This window comes from Simochromis diagramma, unplaced genomic scaffold, assembly GCF_900408965.1.
Source record: "Simochromis diagramma unplaced genomic scaffold, fSimDia1.1 OVJJ01000298.1, whole genome shotgun sequence".
NCBI lineage: Eukaryota > Metazoa > Chordata > Actinopteri > Cichliformes > Cichlidae > Simochromis > Simochromis diagramma.
Genome location: NW_024387102.1, coordinates 169,958 through 188,666, shown reverse-complemented (window position 1 = coordinate 188,666; position 18,709 = coordinate 169,958). Strand labels below are relative to the sequence as shown.

The following is an 18,709-nucleotide window of genomic DNA, read 5'->3' as shown; positions in this document are numbered from 1 at the left end:
TCACACAGAACATGACATCGTGGTTTGGGAACAGCTGTGTGAAGGACCAAAAAGCTCTCCAGAGAGTGATCCGTACAGCAGAACGCTGCTGCAGGATTGCTCTCCCCCCGCTTCAGGACACCTACACCAGGAGATGCCGGACTAGAGCAGCGCAGATACTGAAGGACCCGTCCCATCCTGGCAACAAACTGTTCCAACTTCTGCAATCTGGTAGAAGGTTCCGCATCTTCCGGGCAAGGACAGAGAGACTCAAGAGGAGCTTCTATCCCCAAGCCATCCGTGCCCTAAACACACACACCCGCCCTCTCACATCATCTATAATTGACTGAGACAGGACTCTCTTCCAGACACTCTAAACCAAGGCACAATGTACATTTCAATTCCTTTAATTTTAAATATCTGGAAGAGTCCTGTCTCAGTCAATTATAGAGGATGTGGGAGGGCGGGTGTGTGTGTTTAGGGCACGGATGGCTTGGGGATAGAAGCTCCTCTTGAGTCTCTCTGTCCTTGCCCGGATGATGCTGAACCTTCTACCAGATTGCAGAAGTTGGAACAGTTTGTTGCCAGGATGGGACGGGTCCTTCAGTATCTGCGCTGCTCTAGTCCGGCATCTCCTGGTGTAGGTGTCCTGAAGCGGGGGGAGAGCAATCCTGCAGCAGCGTTCTGCTGTACGGATCACTCTCTGGAGAGCTTTTTGGTCCTTCACACAGCTGTTCCCAACCACGATGTCATGTTCTGTGTGAGGATGCTCTCCACAGCGCCTGTATAGAAAATCCTGAGGATCTTTGGAGAGACCCTGAACTTCCTCAGTTGTCGTAAGTGATACAGGCGCTGCCTAGCCTTTTTGGTCTGGACCTGAATGTGGGCAGCCCATGTCAGGTCTGAGGAGATGTGGACACCAAGATACTTGAAGGACTGCACCCTCTCCACTGGAGCTCCATTGATGATAATGGGCTTGTAGTCTCTGTGCTGACTCCTTCTGAAGGCCACCACCAGCTCCTTGGTCTTGCTGACGTTCAGCTGGAGGTGATTGTCCTGGCACCACGATGCCAGATTCTTCACTTCATCCTTGTAGGCCGTCTCATCATTGTTGGAGATGGCACCCAACACCACTGTGTCGTCAGCAAACTTCACAATGGTGTTGGAGCCATGAGTGGCCACACAGTCTGAAGTGTAGAGGGAGTAGAGCAGTGGCGAGAGGACACATCCCTGAGGTGCTCCTGTGTTGATGGTGATGCTGTTGGAGAAGCACCTGCCCACCCTCACCACCTGAGTTCTGCCAGTGAGGAAGTCCAACACCCATGCACACAGACGGCTGTTAAGTCCCAGATCCCTCAGCTTTGTGAACAGTCTGCAGGGCACTATTGTGTTAAACGCTGAACTGTAATCAACAAACAGCATTCGCACATAGTTACCCTGTTTCTTGTCCACGTGGCTGAGAGTGGTGTGTAGGACGTGGGCGATGGCATCCTCTGTGGATCTGTTGGATCTGTAGGCGAACTGCAGCGGATCTGTGGTGTCTGGGATGGAGGAGGTGATGATGTTCTTCAGCAGCCTCTCAAACACCTTCATTACTACTGAGGTCAGTGCAACTGGCCGGTAATCGTTCAGGGATGAGGGTTTGCTGTTCTTGGGCACAGGGATGATGGTGGATCTTTTGAAGCATGTGGGGACCACAGACTTCGCCAGGGACTCGTTGAAGATGTAAGTGAACACACCTGCTAGCTGGTCAGCACAGCAGCGCAGCAGACGGCCGGTGATGCCGTCTGGCCCCGCCGCTTTCCTTGTGTTCACTCTCCTCAGTGCCGCTCGGACGTCATGCTCCGCGATGCTGGTCACCGGGCTCTCGCTGCTGACGTCACTGTCCTCGGTAGTCAGGTGGTAGATAGCATTAGCCGCCTGGCTAACCTCGAAACGGGCGTAGAACTGATTCAGCTCGTTGGTGAATACAGAGTCAGCAGCGTTGATCAGCGCAGTGTCCCTGGCTTTGTAGTCCGTAATGGTGCGTAGTCCGTGCCACATACTCCGTGTGTCGCCCTGGTGGAAGTGGGACTCCACACGTTCCCGGTACCGGCGTTTGGCATCTCTCACCGCGCGCCGCACGCCGTATGAGGCTGCTTTGTAGGCGCTCATATCGCCAGTGGCGAGACCCGCGTTGTAGGAGGCGGTCCTGGCGTTTACTGCAGTGCGGATCGATCTGTCCATCCACGGTTTCTGGTTTGGGAATGTGGTGACTCTCGCAGTGGGGATAATCTCCTCCGCTAGTGTAACCCAGATCATTGTTTGAGTATGGGATTTCTGATTATTTGGTAGTCACTGAACGCACCACTGTGCCGTGCGCATAGCCACTCTCTACTCCAGCTACAGAGTTTTTCCTTCCGTTCGTCCGATGAGGCGCATGCTGCTCTCGTGCCCTCTACGAGCTGGAAATTCGGGTACAGTAGACATTTGAGTTGCTGTAAATAGTTTTAAAAACCTTTATATGTGAAGCTAATGATTTAATATGTTGTTAGGAAAAAGTCTTGTAGCAGTTACAAACGTGAAGCGGAGCTGAGTCCGACAGCATTCGCCATTACATGAACCCCTCTGGTGAGTTAGCGTGCAGCTCATGTTCGTATGAAATGTTCCGTGCCTTATTATACTGCAGCGAGGTATCAAATCTACCACTGTCATGTTTGTTAAGAAAGAGGCTAAATATTGTATAACGTGTGTTATCGGCTGACTGTTAGCAAGCTAGCCGTTAAGTGAGCCTAGCTAATGTCCTGAAATGGCGGCCGACACGAGGTCAGTTACAGTGTTATTATGTTATGCCTAAGAGAACAGCATTAATAAGCATTGTTAACTGCATTTATGTTCTGTTATGTTGTATTTTGACAAACCTGTATTATTATGATGGTAAGACTGTTAATAAGCCATTAGTGATATGGACGCTAAGTCAGTGGTACTGAGGCTTATGAATATTTTAGTTAATTCTTCTGCACACTTGTGTGTAGGCTGGTTTGTTTGCCCTTTTGGTGCCCTGGATCCTACTGGATGAACTGCCTTGTGGAAGTCCTCATCTGATGACTCTGCCGAACCGTCCTGGCAAATAGATGGTCGTTGCTGCGGGTGGATGCTTCTGCTTGCTGGATGCTATTATTGGATGCTACACCGTTCCAACAGAGCGGTAGGAATAGATCAAAGGGCCCCAACGATGCGCTTTATTTTTCCCTGAGCTCAGGTGATTTTCTTTTGGCCAAAGGACCTTAAAGGATACATATTTGGTTTTATTTATTTATTTATTTTATTTTCCTTGTGACACTGAGTGGAAAGACACTACAAAAAAAAAGGGTTTATTATTTTAAATTGTGTCAAATAAATGTGTTTATGCTAAGTAAGTGTGGTGTCCATTGTGTGCTGGAAGCCTTATTGTTCCTGTGGTGGAGCAGCTACTACCAATCTCCTTTACGAAACTAACTTCTGACAGGATATAGCTATTTGGGACATATTTGATTTCTTGTAACCTATTTTTAGAGAAACTGTGATTCTGGGTTAAACATCGGGGTGAAATTGATGACACCGACACCTAGTGAACTGCCCAAGGTCAACAGTCCTGATTTCCACGCATTAAAGGTTTGGCGTAAGTACAGATTGCGTTACACTAGCATATTGACGAAGCATACTGCTACTTCCGTAAACTCGTTGATGTCGACTGCGCATGCTCTGAACATGTCCCAGTCGACGTCGTTGAGTGCGTCCTGTAGCGTAGCTTCTGATTGGGCAGTCCACCGTTTCACCTCCCTCGTGGTCACATCTTCCCTCCTTATGCTTTGCTTATACTGGGGAATGAGGAAGATGGCGTTGTGGTCAGACTTCCAAAAGCCGGGTGTGAGACAGCTTTGTAGCCCTGCTTGTATGGCGTGTAGCAGTGATCCAAAATTCGATCCCCTCTCGTTGGACACGAGACATGCTGGTAAAAGTTTGGCATGACTTGTCTGAGGTTCGCTTTGTTAAAGTCTCCTGCTACAATGAGGGCTGCGCCCGGGTCCTTGTTTTGAAGCGAGCTCAGCACATCATGTAATTCGGACAAAGCCATACCTGTGTCCGCTTGGGGTGGGATGTAGACCGCCGTGGCGATGACCGAGGTGAACTCACGGGGCAGATAGAAAGGGCGGCACTTAATGCTCAGGAACTCCAGATGTGGCGAGCAGCCGCTGGAGAGAGTAGAAATGCTCCTGGCATCACACCACTTTCTGTTTATCATGAAACACACTCCTCCACCTTTGGTTTTGTTCGACTCTGCCGTTCTGTCCGCGCGGAGCACAAAGAATGAATCCGACGGAGTTACGGCCTGGTCCGGCACGGTGGGGGTCAGCCATGTCTCCGTGAAGCACAGAATGTTGCAGTCCCTCATGTCACGTTGGAAGGTGACCCTTGCTCTTAGGTCATCGAGCTTGTTCTCCATGGATTGTACATTGGCCAGTAGGATACTGGGCAGTGGTGCGCGATGCGCCTGCTGTCTCAGTCTGTTCCTAATACCAGCGCGTTTTCCCCGGCGCTTCTTTGTTCTGTGCCTCGGATGAGCGGCCCGTCCTTTGTTGTTCTCCGCGCCGCGTAGAATCTCTGGCGGCCAGGAAGGGTCAGGTTTAAAAGTGTCCAAGATTAGATGTGCAACCTTGGCACCGATGTTTACAAGTGATCCGCTGTCGTATACTATAAGACTAGAGGATTTTGGGATGTAAACCAGAGCAAAAAATAGGTAAAAAACAAGAAAATTGTTGAAAATTGCATTGTGAATTATGTTCTCATGGTTGGTCTTTTGTTACTCCCTCTAGTCTAGTCTCTTGTGTTCCAAGCTGAGTATTTCCCTGTGTATTTTGGTTCTTAGATCTCTGCCTTATGGTTTATGTCTCTGTGTTTCTTAGTTGCTGTCTCCACTGTGTCAAGTTCGCGTCTCTGTGTGATACTTCCTGTTTTACTTTGATGGTCCGTGTCTTATGTGAATGCGTCCTGCTTTGCTTGTCTCGTCAGTCCTGATTTCTCCCAGCTGTGCCCTCCTTCTGTGTCTCATTCCCCTCATTACTTCCCTGTGTATTTAAACCCTGTGTTTCTCTGAGTCAGTGTCGTAGTCTCCCTCATTCTGTGTGTGATTCTCCCCGTGTCTCCTGGTATACTTTATGATTAGCTTTCCCAGTTTAGTTTTGTATTGCCTGTGTTCTATTTTTCCAGCAATTAAAGCTGTGCTTTTGAGTTCAAGTTCTGTCCCTGTGAGTTTGCGTTTGGGTCCTCTCCTGCCTGCCACACAGCCGAAACATGACAGTTAGAAAAAGAACGCAAAACTGCTCAGCTGACTGGCCGGTCGACCACATGAGCAGCGACCCGGAACCATTGCAACCCATTAAATTAGTGAAGCAGTGGGCAGCCGCCAATCCAGCACCTGGCGAGCAGTTAGTAGAGGGTACCTCAGGGGTACCTCAGGTGGCTGTTTGGTGGATTTAAACGCCTGACCTTCCAATCATAGGCCAAGCACACTACGTACTGAGCTATCCCCGCCCTTTTTTTCTTTTTCCTTTTTTTTCTGTTGATTTACTCCTTGTGTAATTCTGATAGCTGATATGAAGCATTCTTTAGTAAAATCTTTAAAAAAAACACCCGATTTTTATTTTTCCATATTGTTTACTCATTTCAGTTCTATCCATATAAAATATTGACACCTGCAATATTGTGACAAACTGGCTAATCCCTCATTCAACTTCAGACAAAAGTAAATAACAGAGCATTGAAGAAAAGCGTTTACTAAATTCAAGTCTAATAACATGACATTTGGTTGTTTCTTAAAAGAGACCACTGCATCCACTGATCTCAGCCTCAGAGGGAGAGAGTTCCAGAGTCTGGGGTCACTCTGGTAAAAGCTCTGTCTCCTTTAGTTTTCAGCCTCGTATGACGTAGAGTAAACAGACCCTGATCACAGGCCTAACCCGCTGTGGACGTATGGCTGAAAAAGTTCAATGAGCTGGTGTTAGCCCATGATGATACATGAGTGAATAATGAATTACAATGAAGAAATAAATGAATAACATCCATCCATTCACTTCCGCTTATCTTTTTCAGGGTCACGGGGAGCGCTGGAGCATATCGCAGATGTCTAAGGGCGAGAGGCAGGGTACGCCCTGGACAGGTCGCCAGTCTATCGCAGGGCACTAAATGAATAACAATGAAAAACAAAAGAGAGAACCAAAGATTTGACATGAAAATCCTAAATGTATGCAGAGTCGAGAGGTAACCCAAGAGTCCGTACACACGACTTAAATGTGATTAAATGACATAAAGACCTTTTATTTCACCGGCAAAAATCTGTCCTGGAAACAGACAAGAGCTTCCATTTTATCTTCGTTAAGTTGAACTGCTAATCATTCTTTAAAATACTTATATTCAATAACATGTGAGCTGATTGATCTAAGTCTGTGTGACAGTCAGATGATTTCCATAGAGAGGCACTTTGCATCAGCAGCACCATGCTCCAGTGCTCTGGGAGAGTTTATAGTCCTGAGAGTTGAACACTGGATGACTGACAGCTGTCCTTCATCACAACAGAAGCCACAGAAATCCTCCTCATCAAAAACATGACTTTGATCTGCGTCCTCATCTGGACTCTCCTCTGCTGCTGCTTCACAGGTAAAGTCCAGAGAATCAAACTCCTCTCCTCTATCAACATCTGTCCCTCTGAAATGAAGCCCACAAAACCATGAAGCTGCTTTATGTTTTTGTCTCTGTATCCTCAGAGTCCAGAGGACAGATCACAGTGACTCAGCCTGGAGCAGTGAGCTCTGCTGTGGGAGCAACTGTGAACATCAAGTGTACGACCAGTCAGAATGTTTATGATTCCATCGCTTTAGCCTGGTACCAACAGAAAGATGGAGGAGTTCCTAAACTGCTCATTTATGGTGCTGACATTCTAGAATCAGGGATTTCAGATCGTTTTACAGGCAGTGGATCAAACTCTGACTTCACTCTGACCATCAGTGGAGTCCAGGCTGAAGATGCAGCAGTTTATTACTGTCAGAGTGCTCATGAGATCAACAGTCAAGCTGTGTTCACACAGTGAAAAACAGTCGTACAAAAACCTCCCTCAGTCAGACTGAACAGAAACTGCAGTAACTTCCAGCTGCAGCAGAGACTGACACAGTTCAATGAGCACAAACACAATTTCATGAAGAGACTGAATTTTTCATTATAAAACTTAAAAATCAAAGTTCACTGTTAAATGATTATTATTTTGGAAACCGAGCTTTCCTGAGTTTTGAGTGGGTAGAAAGCAGTTTCCATCATATTAATCATTTAACAGTGAACTTTTGATTTTTAAATTTTATAATGAAAAATTCCAGTGTGGTTCCTCCAGCAAAAGTGGATTCTGAAACTGAACAGCCAATCAGAGCAGAGTTCAGGATGAATAAAGTCACTTAGTGCATTAGTGTGAACTCATCTGCCTTCTGCAAAGAGGACCTTCTGTTCATTTAGATCAGCCACAGAAGAACTCAGGCACACATTTCATAAACAGCTTCACTATCATTAGCTCACACACTGATGCTAAATCAGTAGCATTTCAAGCCAAGCAGCACCCAGCCAAGTTACAGCATCTCCAACACCACCACCCTGAGCCCTGGAGCTCCTCAGGGTTGTTTGATTCCTCAGCCCACTGCTGTTCAAGGTCAAGTTTCAAGTTTCAGGTTTTATTGTCATGTACAGATAAACAGTGTAGCCACATTAATCCATAATGAAATTCTTTGGTTCCTCAGCTTTACAAGAGCATATAGAGAGTGTGCAGTTATGTTAAGAAGAAAATAACAGAATTTAGCAGTAGAAACTGATTCTCCAAGACTCTGAAGCTGTGTCGTCCCTCTGATGTATTCATTTTTTATCTTGTTCGTCCTGATCACTCCCAGTGAAAAGCTCAACATCTGCACCTGTGCCACCTTGAACTCGGCCTCCTGTCTTTTTGTCAGTGCCCTCGTCTCCTAACCATATATCATAGCAGGTCTTCCTTCTGTCACAAATCACCCCTGACACTCGTCTCCACCCACTCCACCCTGACTGCACTCTCTTCTTCACCTGCCGTGTGCACTCTCCGTTGCTTTGGATGGAACAGGACACGACACTGTAGCCTTGTATCCTCACTGTAGGGGGTCAGCACCCATTGTAGAGAAAGGGAGAGAGAAACTGTTCAGTGTTTCACTTCCCCTGCTAAGCTCAGTGACCATGGCAACAGATAGGCATCATTGCCAAATCAGAACAAAGTTGCAAGCAGACATTTGGTTCATTTCACATATTTGTGTTTAAACAGTTAATTTAAAATATCAGATCAAAGAAGGAGAAATGTCTAAAATGATAAAAGTTTGAATCCAAATGTCAAAGACGGGAGGCCGTGGTGGAGGTGGCAGAGATTTCCATTAGGAGTGTCCAGGATGGATAAGATTATAACTAAGCACATCAAAGATTAGAATGATTACACCTAAGAGAGCTGAGGTGATATGAAGCTTCCAGGCAGGAGGAAAAGAGGAAGATCTCAGAGTTTGTTCATGGATGAAGGAGGTCATGCAGAGAGTTGGTGGGACAGAAAAAGATGATCTACTCTGGTGACCCATAAAGGGAGCAGTGAACGTCAGACAGACGTGGTGATCATGTCTATGTTGAGTCCGCCGGTCCATGATCAATTCTGGGCATTTGGTTGTCCAACTATGACAACCTGGACGTCAATGTGACCTTCAACATTTAAACTTTGGACTGGGTCATTTTTCAGACATCATGTGCACGTCTATTACAGGTAGTGGTCAAAAATCTCACGGTTGGGATCAGATCACGGTTTTAAGTGATGGATCGGATCAATATTCAGATCACCAAAAAAAAGACAAAAAGACAAAATTTTAACATTTACTTATTAACTTATTTAAGTATTTTTTGCCTATTAAAAAATTCAACTCAAGACTCATTCCACGCAATTATATAAAAACAAATTAAGGTACAGTATAGGGCAGTACAGGGCTTTGTATCTACCACTCTGCTGTGATATAACGAGCGGTCACGGTCACGTAGCTTTCCGTTGCCATGGAGGTCCACCCATTTGTAGTTGGGCAACAGAAGAGGACAGTTCAGCCATAGCTTTAAACTTTTCCTGCTCATACATGCCTGGGTACAATCTTTTCACTGAAGTGGACACGCAACGGGATATCATAGCGTGGCTCAAGCACGTTCATCATAGTTTAAACAAGTGCTGTCAGCGTAAATCTGCTTAAAATGACGTTAATGCCATAACTGCATTAACGCGGCAAATCTCCATTAACTAGTTACCACAGATCACCCCGTGCGTGGGGCTGCACGGCATCAATGCGTCAACTAATGCGTTGACTAGTTGTTTTGCTCAACGGAATACGGCCTCCCGTCTGCAGCTAAACACCCCGATAGCTTCTGAAATAGCTTTAGCCCCGTCGGATTGGGCAGCAAAGGGCTGCTTAAATACCACAAACTCCTCTGCTCCTCCACTTGGACCGCTAGCGCTGACCATACCCATATGGAAAAGAAATAGAAAAAAACTTGCATCAGATGTGGCCTACTTCATATAGTGAATCATATAAGGCTTATATGATTTACTATGAAAGTGGCCACTTCCATATATTGTTTTAGGAAGTATCCAAAACATACAAGGTTCATTTATATAATTTTTCTAGGGATCTTATATCTGTTTTCACTCTTGTATGCTTTCATCCCAGTTTCACACAAGACAGATACAAACTTTATAAGATTTATATATATCTTTTCCATCGCTTGACAGACTGACCACGCGCACCATACACACACTTTTTCTTCTTTTTCGAATCTTCGGATCACATGCGTACCGAACCGTGGAGTAGGATCGGCTCGGATTACGGATCAACCGTGCTCCGTTGCACCACTAATTACAGGTGCAGGAAAATTACATCATTAATAAATATAATATTTTTATTTACAAATATCATCATTGTTGTTATCAACACGATACATGGATGCAGATTATTTACAAACAAACATGATTTACTGTGTCAGCCTGTTGATTTATCCAGTATATATTTTTTCATTGACATTTTCCTGTTTTTCTTTAACTGGTTTATATATTTTAATTAGTCAACTTAATTGTTTGTAACCAGATTGAAAATGTTATCTAATAAAATGTGTTGACATTAAAAATGTTGAAATCCATGTTAATATATTTATACATATTAAACAAACAGAAGAAATAACGAGCAATGTTTGGTTGAAAAATCTTTATTGCTGTAAAATCTTGAGACAAGTTGTTAAAACCGGCAACTAAGAACTTAAAAATAAAGAGACTGAGATTGAAAAAGACTGCAGACTGAGAGCTGTAGCAAAGTTAAAAAAAAAGCAACAACACCCCCCCCCCCCCCCAAAAAAAAAAAAAAAAAACCAAAACAAAAAAAAACCAAAACAAAAAAACAAAAAACAGCATCATGCCCCCAGTGAATCAGCTCAGGACTGGGAACACTGGTCTCTCCTCAGAGTCTCTGAGAGTGGAGTATCGGAGCCCCTCATGGCCTCACAGGTCACAGAGCCCACCTTCTCCCACTGGTCTGCAGGCAGCATCAGGGTGCTGCTCCAGCTGTAGAGCCTGTCTGTCTGCAGCGCCCCGGGGCTCCTGCTCACTTCCCAACCAATGCCGCTGCATCTGCGGCCGTCAACGATCCAGGACAGACTCCAGTCTGAGGGAAAGCCCTTGTTGGCCAGACATGTGAGCGTGGCATTCCCCTGCTCCAGCTCCTTACTGGAAGGGGCGAGCACCGTCAGGGTGGGACGGACATCACCTAGGAGACACCAATCAGCTTAGAGAACGGGTAACAGGTAGTTTCTGTCAGATGTTTTTCTGCTCCAACAGTCACTCACACATTGTTTCACTTCCCTTTAAAAAACCTCTCAGCACAGAAATAACAGCAGTGAAATATGTCCAAACCACACACAGAAGGAAAAAAGTGCAACATTTTACAAAAGAGTGTTAAACTCACAAAAATCTGACTCACTCATGATTTTAAGGATTACTGGGAAATACGTTTAGAAAACAACTCAAACTATTTACTTCATAAACAGAGATTTTTACTATACAGTTAACCTTGATCTGAAACTATCTAAGTTTAGTCTCTTTAATTTCATTTGAAGATTTTTTATTCAAGTAAATGTTGTTTATCCACAACTTACCGTGAAGATCATATACAGAAAAATCACTGAAGGAACAGTTTTATCAACAGCAAGTAGGTTAACGTTTCAAACACAAATTTAGACATAAATTTCTGTCAGCCTCCTTGATATATCAGGGAAAAAAAGCTTTTAAATGTTTTTCTCTAAGCCAACAGTCAACAATTGAAGCAAATAAAAGATCTTATTTTTACAACAGTATAGACTTACTTCCAAATTCCAGTCTGGTTCCTCCAACAAAAGTCCACCACAGTGATACAAACTCATTGAGTCGCCGTACAAAAACCTCTGACTGTAGAGAGACACGGCTCTCTGACTCTGAAACAAACAAACTCAACAAATAATTTTTTGCACACTTTATTAATCCTGTAGGGAATAAGTCCTCTGCATTTAGAATCAGAATCAGAAAGACTTTATTTATCATCACGGGGCAATTAAAATACAACAGAGCAGCATGACGTTGAAGATAAGGACAGGGCATAAACAGGCAATAGAGTGAGATAATAAATACACAGAATATACATTATGTACACAGTTTTAAATTAAAGTGACTGAATAAGTAAATATATAACTGTAAGTGACTAAAAGTGAGTAAAGTGTCGGCTGTATAAAAAGAGTCCAGAGTAGTTTATGTTTATGGGTGTGGGAAATGTTCTTATTGGCTGGAGTTAAAAAGCAGAGTGGCTTTGGGGACAAAGGTGGCTCTCCTCCTCCTCTCAGTCCTGTAGGAAATGCAGTGGAGGCGTCGCCCAGAGGGGAGCCATTGAATTCGGGGGTGAAGAATGTGAGAGGGGTCGACAGGACGAAGATCATTCAGAGACTTTGGGCTGTTTCTTTTGAAGATGGGGATGACTGTGGAGTTTTTCCACAGCTGGGGGACGGTTTGACTGCCAATTGAGTGTTGAAATAGAGTCCGGAACACGCTTCCTAGTTGCCCTGCACAGTGCCTCCGAACTGCTGATGTTGTCAGGGCCGGGTGAGCTCCACTCCCTGGTCCTCCTGAGGGCTCTCACCACGTCCTCAGTCCTGAAGGTGAGTGCAGAGCTGCCAGGTGTGAGTGAGGATCTGGACTCCTCAAGCTGGGTCCGTCTCAAATCTGCTGTAGAAAGCGTTAAGGTCGTCAGGTAGGGAGGAGGGGTTGCTGCCCTCCACCTGGATGGTTCTGGGGGTGGTGACCACAGTATTTACAGAGGCTATGGTTTTGAGGCCCTGCCAGACTGAGCGGAGATCCCCTGTGGTGAAGTTTTTCTACAACAGTGTTTTTATACTGCAGTTTAGCAGTTTTTATGGCCCTCTTCACCTCCCTGTTGGGGGAGAAAGAATGCTGTCCCAGTCAGTGGCTTCGAAACATCCTTGTAGGGTGAGGATACTTTCTGCTGCCCACTGCTTGATGTTTTTGGTGACCTTTTTAATCCTCTTGAGGGGCCAGCAGGATGGTGTGGTGGTCTGCTGAGCCGAGAAGGGGGAGGGGGAGGGCTTTAAGTGCATCTGGTACAGAGCCATAGCATTTATCCAGCGTCTTCCCCTGACATACCGTTGGTATCCTTTAAGCGAATTGTCAGGGGAACAGTGACTGAAATCACCCAGGATGAACTTGGGAGAGTCCGGAGTTAATTACTCTAGTTTGTACAGAGTGTTGATGAAGTACTTTGTGGTTTTAGCTGCATCAGCTCTGGGGTGGATGTAAACCAGGTTGATGGAAACCTGTGGGAATCCTGTGGGGAGGTAGTAGGAGTACAGGGAAACAGCCAGAAGCTCGATGTCTGTAGTGCACAGCTTCTCCCTCACAGTGACTGTAGAGCACCAGCTGTTGTTTATATACAGACACACGCCGCCGCCATGTTGCTTCCCGATGCGTTCGCGGTCTCTGTCCAGATAAAGGGGTGGTGAAAAGCCATCAATGTGAAGCGTGCTGTTGTCGTCGCTGTTGTTTAACCACGATTCTATGAACGCCAGAATGGAGGCAGTTCTGTAATCATGCAGGTGGTTGACGCAGGCTTGCAGCTCGTCCAGCTTGCAGCTCGTCCAGCTTGGAGCGGACAGACCGCACATTAGCGAGGATAATGGACGGGAGCGCTCGTTGTTTGTGTGTCTCCATCTTGACTCTGGCTCTCACCCCACTCTTCTTTGATCTCCTCCTGGTTATTGTGAGTTTTTTGATTTCTGTGTCCACGGAGTATTTCCTCGGGAAAGTAGTCCGTAGGAGCGGAGAGGAAAGCCAGAGGCCGGGCTGCAGCTACAGCTGGATGAGGGAGTCCCTGGTGTTGGTGAGCCTTGGGGTTATGCCAAGTGTCGAAAACAAGTCCAAAAATCACAAAAATGAGAAAAAGAAAGAAGGAAAAGAATACAAATATACCGAGTAGACGGCGAAAAACAACAACGAAAAGAGCATTCAAGTTAGAAAAAGAATGCAAAACTGCTCAGCTGACTGGCCGGTCGACCACATGAGCAGCGACCCGGAACCATTGCAACCCATTAAATTAGTGAAGCAGTGGGCAGCCGCCAATCCAGCACCTGGCGAGCAGTTAGTAGAGGGTACCTCAGGGGTACCTCAGGTGGCTGTTTGGTGGATTTAAACGCCTGACCTTCCAATCATAGGCCAAGCACACTACGTACTGAGCTATCCCCGCCCTTTTTTTCTCTTTCCTTTTTTTTCTGTTGATTTACTCCTTGTGTAATTCTGATAGCTGATATGAAGCATTCTTTAGTAAAATCTTTAAAAAAAACACCCGATTTTTATTTTTCCATATTGTTTACTCATTTCAGTTCTATCCATATAAAATATTGACACCTGCAATATTGTGACAAACTGGCTAATCCCTCATTCAACTTCAGACAAAAGTAAATAACAGAGCATTGAAGAAAAGCGTTTACTAAATTCAAGTCTAATAACATGACATTTGGTTGTTTCTTAAAAGAGACCACTGCGTCCACGGATCTCAGCCTCAGAGGGAGAGAGTTCCAGAGTCTGGGGTCACTCTGGTAAAAGCTCTGTCTCCTTTAGTTTTCAGCCTCATATGACGTAGAGTAAACAGACTCTGATCACAGGCCTAACCCGCTGTGGACGTATGGCTGAAAAAGTTCAATGAGCTGGTGTTAGCCCATGATGATACATGAGTGAATAATGAATTACAATGAAGAAATAAATGAATAACATCCATCCATTCACTTCCGCTTGTCTTTTTCAGGGTCACGGGGAGCGCTGGAGCATATCGCAGATGTCTAAGGGCGAGAGGCAGGGTACACCCTGGACAGGTCGCCAGTCTATCGCAGGGCACTAAATGAATAACAATGAATAACAAAAGAGAGAACCAAAGATTTGACATGAAAATCCGAAATGTATGCAGAGTCGAGAGGTACCCCAAGAGTCCGTACACACGACTTAAATGTGATTAAATGACACAAAGACCTTTTATTTCACCGGCAAAAATCTGTCCTGGAAAAGACAAGAGCTTCCATTTTATCTTCGTTAAGTTGAACCGCTAATCATTCTTTAAAATACTTATATTCAATAACATGTGAGCTGATTGATCGAAGTCTCTGTGACAGTCAGATCATTTCCATAGAGAGGCACTTTGCATCAGCAGCACCATGCTCCAGTGCTCTGAGAGAGTTTATAGTCCTGAGAGTTGAACACTGGATGACTGACAGCTGTCCTTCATCACAACAGAAGCCACAGAAATCCTCCTCATCAAAAACATGACTTTGATCTGCGTCCTCATCTGGACTCTCCTCTGCTGCTGCTTCACAGGTAAAGTCCAGAGAATCAAACTCCTCTCCTCTATCAACATCTGTCCCTCTGAAATGAAGCCCACAAAACCATGAAGCTGCTTTATGTTTTTGTCTCTGTGTCCTCAGAGTCCAGAGGACAGATCACAGTGACTCAGCCTGGAGCAGTGAGCTCTGCTGTGGGAGGAACTGTGAGCATCAACTGCAAAACGAGTCAAAGGGTAGATGATGGAGAAGATCAATTCTGGTACCAACACAGAGATGGAGAAGGTCCTAAACTGCTCACTAGCTATGGAAATCGTAAAGTCTCAGGGATTCCAGCTCGTTTCACAAGCAGTGGATCAAACACTGACTTCACTCTGACCATCAGTGGAGTCCAGGCTGAAGATGCAGCAGTTTATTACTGTCTGGGTGAATTCTATGTTAACAGTCAGTATTCGTTCACACAGTGAAAAACAGTCGTACAAAAACCTCCCTCAGTCAGACTGAACAGAAACTGAAGTGACTGCTGCAGCTGGAAGATACTGCAGAGACTGATACAGTTCACTGAGGACACACACACACACACACACACACACAGACACACACACACACACACACACACACACACACACACGCACACACACACACCTCATCAACATAGACTCAGCTATACAGACAGATAAACACTCTCTTAATCAAAATCCAAGGAACAGGCCGATGTGTTGAGTTGGATGATTTAATAAGGAAAAAGTGTGAAACTGTTGACAAAACCAGAAATAAACCAATAAAGATGTTGCATCAATATGCAATATAACAAACACACCAGTAAGTCACATATTCAAAAATATGAGCACAATATTTATCTGCTTAGTGAGTGCCCGAATAAAACATCAAATGAAATCACGCTCATGATCAAAATGTTAAAGAAACCACATGGCATATGAGCTAGCTTAACCTTACTAGCTTAGGTTATACATGCATTCAAATTAAATTCAAACTACAAACTATATCACACCTTCACAACAAATAATAATGCACACAAGTCGTCTCAGTGATAATAAACAATATTACTTACAGATGATGCCGTTTATCAACTTGTGATGGCATGGATGTCAACAGATTAACAGAGGTGAAACTGCCTCTGGCTAGATCTTGCAGAGTAAAAATACACAAAAACAACCACCAGAGGGCAAACTGCAGGACAGAAAATACCTACCGCCAGCATGAATCATTTACATTCTTCATTAATAAACTATGATAGAGCACACATACAACTTAGACTCACTTGAAGAACACACAAATAAAAAGACGTCACTTTAAATATCTGACTAAAAGTCACCGTTATCCTTTGAGGTCTCAATGTAAAATCAACGAGCTTTGGTCTTAGCAAAAAAAATGTAAACGGACTCATAAAAGGTAAAAATGTAGCACAATAGTCACTGCTCTTGCTTATCATCGTTTCACAACAGTTCCTACTGTACCAGCTTAAGTGCTACTGTACTATCCTATAACAATGACAAAATACTTTATAATAACTACACAGTTTTAATCGTCATCCCTTTTTAAAATCAGACTTGTTTCTCTCCACTCGATATCATAAATTATTTAATTATTCACTGCTCACTAAGAGTAAATCAGCCTTTTATGTTGAGGACAGCTGCAGCTGACTGACTCTGTGTGTTTGCATATGTGTCCTGCCTCTCTGCTCACAGCTGTTAAGAGGCCAGTGTTGATCAGTGGCTGTCCAGGCCTTTCAGAGCCACTCACACACCAGCAGCACAATGATGATGTCACTGACTCTACTGCTGGCCACCCTGGGGCTCCTTGTTCAGGGTGAGACTCTCTGTGAAAACTTTGCTTCAGCATGCAGCCAGGTTCACCACAATGATGTTCTGCTATGATGGAGAAACTCTGAAACCAGCAGCACTGACCTTCTTCCATCTGTTCTCCGTGTTAGAGAAATGATCCTCGAATGTTTGATCATCTTTCTCTAAACTTCTCCTCTTTTCCTGTTTTCAGGTTCATCAGCAGAAATCGTCCTGACTCAGACTCCTACAGCTCAGTCTGTTGTTCCAGGACAGACTGTCTCTATCAGATGTAAATCCAGTACATCTATAGGTGATGACATTAACTGGTACCTTCAGAAATCTGGAAAAGCTCCTAAACTCCTGATCTATGATACTACAGAGCGTCAGTCTGGAGTTCCAGATCGTTTTCGGGCAACAGCAGCTCAGACTGACTTCACGCTGATCATCAGTGGAGTTCAAACTGAAGATGCAGGAGTTTATTACTGTCAGCAGCATAACAGCTACCCACTCACACAGTGATACAACGCCGTACAAAAACCTCAAACAGCTGAAGAGGAACTGATCAACAGCTGTAGTTACACAATGCACCATAAAATATACATTTTTAAATGTGGAAATATTACAATGTGAACAGATAAGTTACCAAAAATAACACTGAAATAATTTCAGTTTAGATTTTGAATATTTGCTTTTCATATATTTTACATTTGGTATATTAAACCAGTGTGGAGTGAATCGAATTTTATCTCTTTCAACCATTTTTATCAAATACTTTTTAAAAAAAACTTTCCAGCTCTTCCCTGCTCTGTTTTGAGAAAAAAGGGATTATTTTTTTACATTTTTTAAGTTTTCATCAGTGTATTCGATATTTAATAATTCAGTACAGAGTCAAATATAAAGCATTTTTAAAGACAAATGAATCATCACTGGCCTTTAATTAAATATTTCTAGTTTACATTTTATGTCAAAACACATGACTAAAGTTATGAGTTCAAACGAAATATGCACGACCACAGTTGATTTATTAAATATTAACAGCAGCTGTTTTTCCAAATCCCTTTATAAAGGCGATGCCCTGCTCTTTGATACCAAGACTAAAGTATCTTTATTGTTTGGACTTTTTTAAATTCAAATATTCAGAGAGAAACATGAGGAAATAATCTGAATGAATATAAAATAAATGTGGATGTGAGAAGTTTGTAAACAGTCCTTAAAACATAAAAAATGACCTGTGATGACTGAATTTTTCCTTTAGAACTAATAATTTAACCACTGTTACTATTGTACACAAAGTCAAAAGTTTTGCACATATGAGAGATATTTATTATTTCAAAGTCTTACAGCAGCCATCTACATCGACATTATGGATGAATCTGGAGTGTGACATTGTTAGAAACTGCAGACTGAAAGCAGGAGTGTAAAACAATACATCAACTGGGAACACTGGTCTCTGCTCAGTGTGAAGGAGCACTGGATGACCTCACAGAGCCCACCTTCATCTGCAGGTTTGCATTGAATTCAATGAACTGTCTTTCTGCAGCACACTGGGACTCCAGAAGTTTCTGTCAGGTGTTTTTTTAATTTTTTTATCTGCTCTGACAGTCACTCGCTCTCACTTTGTTTCACTTCCCTCTCATGCATCAAATCATCAAGTTTGTATTACTTGGAAACAGGTAAAGATAAGAAGTCTCCATCAGTCCTTCACATAGATTCCAATCATTCTTTTTTTAATTGCTTTTTTCCAATATGTCCAGGTTTAATTGTGAATAGTATTGTTTAATTCACTCCACCAGTAAAAGTGTCACAATCCAGGTGGGATTGGATTTTGTTTTCTTCTATTTCTTGACATTTAAATTAAATCATTAAAAGGCTAAATATCCTCTGCCTCTAAAACCCATTAGAGTTCATCAAAGAGCAGACCATGACCAGTTCTGACACCAACAAAAAGATGGAGGAGTTCCTAAATGTCTCATTAA

At 43.7% G+C, this 18,709-nt stretch overlaps 1 protein-coding gene, 1 long non-coding RNA gene and 1 gene segment (V, D, J or C); 2 read left to right on the top strand and 1 right to left on the bottom strand.

Moving 5' to 3' along the window:
• Positions 1-2,273: 2,273 nt before the first annotated feature.
• Positions 2,274-3,913, top strand: LOC120743072. Of its 2 annotated transcripts, XR_005698040.1 has the most exons (4): positions 2,280-2,435; positions 2,514-2,589; positions 2,994-3,166; positions 3,514-3,913. It is a non-coding gene; the product is annotated as an uncharacterized LOC120743072 (long non-coding RNA). The 2 variants fall into 2 exon arrangements; XR_005698039.1 differs by having other exon boundaries at positions 2,274-2,435; positions 2,994-3,913.
• Positions 3,914-10,259: 6,346 nt separating this feature from the next.
• LOC120743053 lies at positions 10,260-12,717 on the bottom strand. Its single transcript, XM_040046588.1, has 4 exons — positions 12,515-12,717; positions 12,170-12,366; positions 11,425-11,580; positions 10,260-10,829 (listed from the first exon to the last, which is right to left on the bottom strand). Exons 1-4 carry the CDS (start codon positions 12,715-12,717, stop codon positions 10,498-10,500), a joined length of 888 nt encoding a protein of 295 aa, XP_039902522.1. The 3' UTR covers positions 10,260-10,497.
• Positions 12,718-16,580: 3,863 nt separating this feature from the next.
• On the top strand, positions 16,581-17,307 carry LOC120743064. The segment is given in 2 exon segments: positions 16,581-16,758; positions 16,945-17,307. Coding segments are annotated over 2 exon segments (360 nt in total).
• Positions 17,308-18,709: the final 1,402 nt, after the last annotated feature.

What these genes read in the sequence shown, in the direction of transcription:
- LOC120743053 (XM_040046588.1), bottom strand. Translation starts at nt 12,717, where the DNA reads ATGGCTCTGTACCAGATGCACTTAAAGCCCTCCCCCTCCCCCTTCTCG. An exon ending in CTTTCTCCCCCAACAGGGAG is followed by an intron (nt 12,367 to 12,514) that starts GTGAAGAGGGCC and finishes AGAACCATCCAG; the next exon opens with GTGGAGGGCAGCAACCCCTC. An exon ending in AACCAGACTGGAATTTGGAA is followed by an intron (nt 10,830 to 11,424) that starts GTAAGTCTATAC and finishes GGTGTCTCCTAG; the next exon opens with GTGATGTCCGTCCCACCCTG.